The 5293-nt window shown below is 46.5% G+C and overlaps 3 protein-coding genes across 3 annotated transcripts; 2 read left to right on the forward strand and 1 right to left on the reverse strand.

Annotated features, from left to right (window-relative positions):
- Positions 1-128: 128 nt before the first annotated feature.
- On the forward strand, positions 129-405 carry H257_18550 (hypothetical protein; the record flags this gene model as incomplete). The annotated part of the gene is made up of 2 exons (XM_009847641.1): positions 129-322; positions 384-405. 2 exons carry the CDS (start codon positions 129-131, stop codon positions 403-405), a joined length of 216 nt encoding a protein of 71 aa, XP_009845943.1.
- A 247-nt stretch (positions 406-652) lies between these two features.
- H257_18551 (hypothetical protein) lies at positions 653-1318 on the reverse strand (the record flags this gene model as incomplete). The annotated part of the gene is made up of 1 exon (XM_009847642.1): positions 653-1318. The coding sequence occupies one exon, from the start codon at positions 1316-1318 to the stop codon at positions 653-655; it is 666 nt and encodes a 221-aa protein (XP_009845944.1).
- A 2886-nt stretch (positions 1319-4204) lies between these two features.
- Positions 4205-5171, forward strand: H257_18552 (hypothetical protein; the record flags this gene model as incomplete). Its single annotated transcript, XM_009847643.1, has 2 exons — positions 4205-4441; positions 4505-5171. Coding segments are annotated over exons 1-2 (897 nt in total), but the record flags the coding sequence as incomplete, so codon positions are not given.
- Positions 5172-5293: the final 122 nt, after the last annotated feature.

Consider the following 5293-nt stretch of genomic DNA (forward strand, 5'->3'; position numbering starts at 1 on the left):
CGGGTGGGCTCGATGAGTTTTGCAGTGCCGTTGTCCAACGTGGTGCCGAGATACACAATGTTTGGGGCTTTATCGATGGCACCGTTCGCGAATGCTGCCATCCAAGTGGTGGTGTCGAACAGCGTTCCATGTACTACGGCCACAAGCGGCGCCACGCTATCAAGTTCCAGACCGTGGTGACCCCTGACGGAATCATTTCGCACGTGTTTGGGCCCATTGAAGGAAGACGTCACGACCTTACGATGCTGCGAAGATCAAGTTTGGAAAACTTCATTGCGTCCGACATCCGCTTTGCCGGTTACGTGATTTACGGCGATCCCGCGTATGGCCGTTCGAATCAACTTGCCTCGCCATTTGGTGGAGCCAATTTGACTGCTGCGCAGAAGACGATCAATGCCAGCATGAGCCGAGTTCGTGTCAGTGTCGAATGGTCCTATGGTCAAGTGTTACAGTACTGGCCTATTGTCGATTTCAAGAAAAAGGTCAAGTTAGGTTGTGGCCCTTCCTCGAAAATCTACAAGATCGCAGTGTTGTTGACGAATTGTGTAACTTGTGCTCGTCGAGGAAACACAAATAGTTCGTACTTTGGGTTGATGCCGCCAACACTAGAAGAGTACTTATTGGTGTCTAACGAAATAGTAATATAGATATATTACGTCTCGTTGTCCTTTTGTTGATGACTCTTCATGAATTGAGCTAAAATTCCTACAATGTTTTCCATTTGCATGCTTTGTGCACGACGCAGTACTTGCTCCTCTCTGTCGAGTTTGAGACGCTCCATGCGATACTCGTGCTCGTCATTGTGGCGCTTTTTCTCAAACTCAAACAATTCTGTCAGATTTGACTCACCCAGGTCATCGCTTGCGCTACCGGTTGATGTCCTTGATCGCTTTGCAACTCGAACTTCTGCTTCACGGCAAAGCTTCTCGCCAGTTGTTTCCAGCAAGTCTCGCTTCGCGGTCTCCTTCGTCTTCTTCATCGTCCTGGACGACGCCACCTCATCCATCCGCATCGCAATGTCTTGGAGGAGCTGGACTTTCTCGGTCACTTCTTCCGCAGTTCCACTGGAGAGTCGCTGGGCCTGGTCGTCTGCCTTGAATTTCTTGAGCAACATATGAACGTGCTCGCGGGCTGCACGTGGGGTGACTCGTGGCTCCTGCTCTGCGACGGCGGCAGCCACCAACGTCCAACGAGCTAAAAGCTCACCATGATCGGCAGCAAATGGCTCCACCCGAATTGCTTCGCGAAGAATGGCGAGTTCAATGTCTTCAGTCCAGTATATGTACTTGGACAGCGCACGGCGTGCTGAATTGGCCATCGCAAGCAACTTGAACTCTGTTGAAGGTGCTTGAGGTGGCCAATACAGCACGCTATAACATATGTACAAATTCAATACATTGATTGGTCTGTGGGCTTCAGGGATATTCGTGTACCACAGTACGGAATCGACTCCAGATTTCGTGTATTTGAATCAAATTCCCAGCGGAATTTGACGTCGCCGAAGTTCGAAGGCGTGTGTAACCCGAAGTTTGTTTCAGGAATTTCAAATTCCGGTCGTGCTAAATGTCTCTATTGATGAGCATTGTTCCACGTTGCGAATTATCAAGTGTCGACCCGCACATTCATTGTTTACAATTTGATTGTGCATGTGAATATGACAAATTTATCTATTGCAGTGATTTCCTGAGCGAGCGGCTCTACGGCTATACTGTACAGTAGTTCAGTTGCTCCAACAAAACTATGGCTTGCATTATTTGAGGTTAGATTGTTGTAGCATTTGTAGTTTTGATCATGGCCAATCGTTTCAGCCGACGGGTGGTTGTCTCTGCCCTTTACCACACTAGTGTACAGAAATTTAGTCTATGATTATACTGTACATTACTTGAATATAGCTTCACGTGATTTTCAAACGTTTGGTAGTTGTAGTGAATATATAGTTTGAAACCTTGATGACCTCCCGTTCCATCGACAGTTGATGCAAGGCGTGTGTGTTTACTAGCGACATACGATACGCATAATTGAGTACTCTACGAGATTCTAAACGAAATAATTAGGTGAACAACTGCAGTACTTGTAGCTATAAGTGAAGGGGGCTGGTACTGTACACTATACTAATACTTCGAAATATTCGGCATTTAAGTTTGGTGCTGATTTGAGGTGTAACGTTAGCTGGGATAGATTGCATCGTAGTTGCGCCACCCCTTTCACATTTCAAAGTCCTTCCCCATAACTATATTGAATCCTGGACTGTACTTTGAGGGGGGCAAATATGTATTCATCGCGCAATTACACAGCAAATCAACCTATAGACCTCACAACATTGTATCCTATCATCACTAAAGCTGGCAGTTTTTATGTCAATATATTGTTATTAATAGGAGCAACATCCCCCGAAGATAACAAGGTTTCGAAGTTTCGATATCCTGGAGAATTGATATCGTGGCTATTACACTAGTGTAATGCGCAACATGCTATGGAGATCGCATGTAACTTCCTCACCCACAATCACCTAACACAAAGCACATCATCCTACGCCCGACCGACATTAAGCCACACATCACCAACTACTGTAGTATATAAAATGTTTTACCAACTGAACACAGCCTCAACCCCAACTACATATTTGTACAGTACGTACTGTACATATACTAGCGATGCACTTGATTTGAAGGGCGGGCGGGGGGCTGTTGTGTGACGTATTAATTTGTGCTTTGAAATACATTAACAGAATATTTGAGTTTGTGTGATGAATAGTAGTTACGCAGCCCTACACTAAGCCCTTCATCGACGACTATAAGCTTAGATTTAATCCAACAAATCACACTAATTCAATTTCGAACTCAAAGAACCCAACTCAAGAGCTTCAATCACTTCTACATTGATTGAATTGCACCCCATTTCTGCCTTGCATAGTGTAAGCGATGTCGAATCCGATTGTGCCCATCAAATATATATATACTGGTACATATTCTTCGAAACGATATTAGGAACCCCGACAACCAACTGAAGTCTACGCGTAGATCACTGAAAATTAAATACAAAAGTTGGAGGGGTGCTTGTGTAGATTGATGCTCCGAATTACTTCAAAGTATAAGGAACATTTGTATTTGTCGAACTATACTTTCGTCGTTCGTGTGTGGTATATCACTGCCACTAAGCCTAGTGACATTAATTATATTTCCCCAATAGACTACTCATGGCTGCTGTCGCCTTGTGTGGTGTAAGGTTAATTTAAGTGATGAGGTATTCAAATCCCATCGATTTACTACTCGGAGGAATTACCACGAATTACTACCAGCAATGGTGCAGCTTACATAGAATAGTGAATACTACTACAGTATAATACTACTGACTGTGAAGTACTGTTTACAGTTAACACTACTTCAGCAGTATTATACTGTGGTAGTTGTACGTATTCACCGTTGGTACGATTAACGTTGTACAACGTTGTTTGCCTTCGTAAGGGTGTTTAACGTTAACCTTAGGATTGTACTCCTAGTACCTCAGGATTGGACTTATCGTAGCAAGCAATTAGTCCCACTCACTTACTCAGGGACGTTTTAGGCCAATAGTACCAAATTCCCTAAGTGAGTGGGCATTTGTCCATTGAGTGGGTGTGTCACCCACCCACTCGGGGAATTGGTCTGCGATGATATACCAATTTCATCAGATGGCTCAAGGGCAGCCCTTGAAGTTCAATTTGTAGCGCACAGAATGTTGACGATGAAGTGGGATGATCGCACCACATCGAAACATGTGCTGAATCGCCAAATCTATCGGTCGATGCTTTGTTTTAGATTTTGTACCGGTATGTAAAAAGGGTCGTGTGGTAAAGCTTGGTATCACACTAATTGAAGTCACACACTAATTGGACGTTCATGTTGGTTTCTGCCATCTGGTTGGCTTAATTTATCTGCCGATTCTTAGTTTATGAAATACTTCGGGGTTAAGTAGTATAACGTTAGATGTGCTCGAAAGGTAGTACGTAGTTATAGATAGTATGGAGCTTACTATGTTACAAAACTCAACGCACATTACTAAGTTTAGACGACTTATATACTTACATAGAACTACACTGTATGTACGTACACGATGAGTTTTGAAGGGGTTCCAGCCAGTGTTAAAAGATCGACGGTTTTGCATTTGAGTGGGGCGGTTTCATCTCGGACCAAGTGTGGAAGGTTGCGATTGCGACAAAACCTATTTCCTATGCTGTCAGTGCTTCTTGGCACTACCTCGACGTACGGGAGCGAGCGATGCAATCACAGCTTCGTTGGCCAAAACACGTGTCAGCTTACGACCAGAAAGCGACCCCGACGTTGCTCTCTTGCTTTTTGGGGAGTTGCTGCCTCCGCTCTCGTAGCTGGTGTCGTTGTATTCGTGACCAGTAAGGACGTCACATCCACGACGGTCAGCGTACAAGTCGTCGAGTTTGCAGCAGGTAATCATCATGGCTGCATATATTGTCGATGGAGGGTACGAAAGTCTCATTGTTGTAACTTAGCCACAATTGTCGTGCCAGTCAAGTGCACCCCCGTGAGCGTCCAAGGCGACGCCACGTACTGCATCACTGGCAAAACGTGTGGGGCTGATGCTGGAACGGTTTGTCCGATGAAGGGAGCAACAACATCGCAGGACTGCTTTCCAGGCATTCGAAGTTATGTCAATGCTACAGCGTGCATTGCGCCACTGGACTCGGCATGCTCTTGGATGGCCAATGGAGGCAAAGGATGTGTGTTCAAGTTCCCAACTACAGCCAAGCCTACAACTGCAAAACCAACCACTACGACCAAGGGAACAACTGTGCCCGCAACCTCCTCCGCTCAAGCCACTAGCGTCACCAGTGGTGCACCCACAACTCTGACGCCTACGACTACTACGCCTACGTCGAAGCCACCATCCAACCCAGCGAGTCCGGCTACAACGTCTGCCACGACCTCCACTCAAGCCCTGCCTAGCGTCACCACTGCTGCACCCACAACTCTGACGCCTACGACTTCTACAGCAACGTCGAAGCCATCACCCGACCCTGCGAGTCAGGCTACAACGTCTGCCACCACCTCCACACAATCGCCGCCTAGCATCGCCAGTGCTGCACCCACAACTCTGACGCCTACGACTACTACGGCTACGTCGAAGCCACCATCCAATCCAGCGAGTCCCGCTACAACGTCTGCCACCTCCTCCACTCAAGCCCCGCCTAGCATCACCACTGCTGCACCCACAACACAGCTGCCTACGACTACTACGGCTACGTTCAACCCACCATCCAATCCTGCGAGTCCCGCTACAA

This window comes from Aphanomyces astaci, assembly GCF_000520075.1.
Source record: "Aphanomyces astaci strain APO3 unplaced genomic scaffold supercont1.175, whole genome shotgun sequence".
In the NCBI taxonomy this organism is placed as follows: Eukaryota; Oomycota; class Saprolegniomycetes; order Saprolegniales; family Verrucalvaceae; genus Aphanomyces; species Aphanomyces astaci.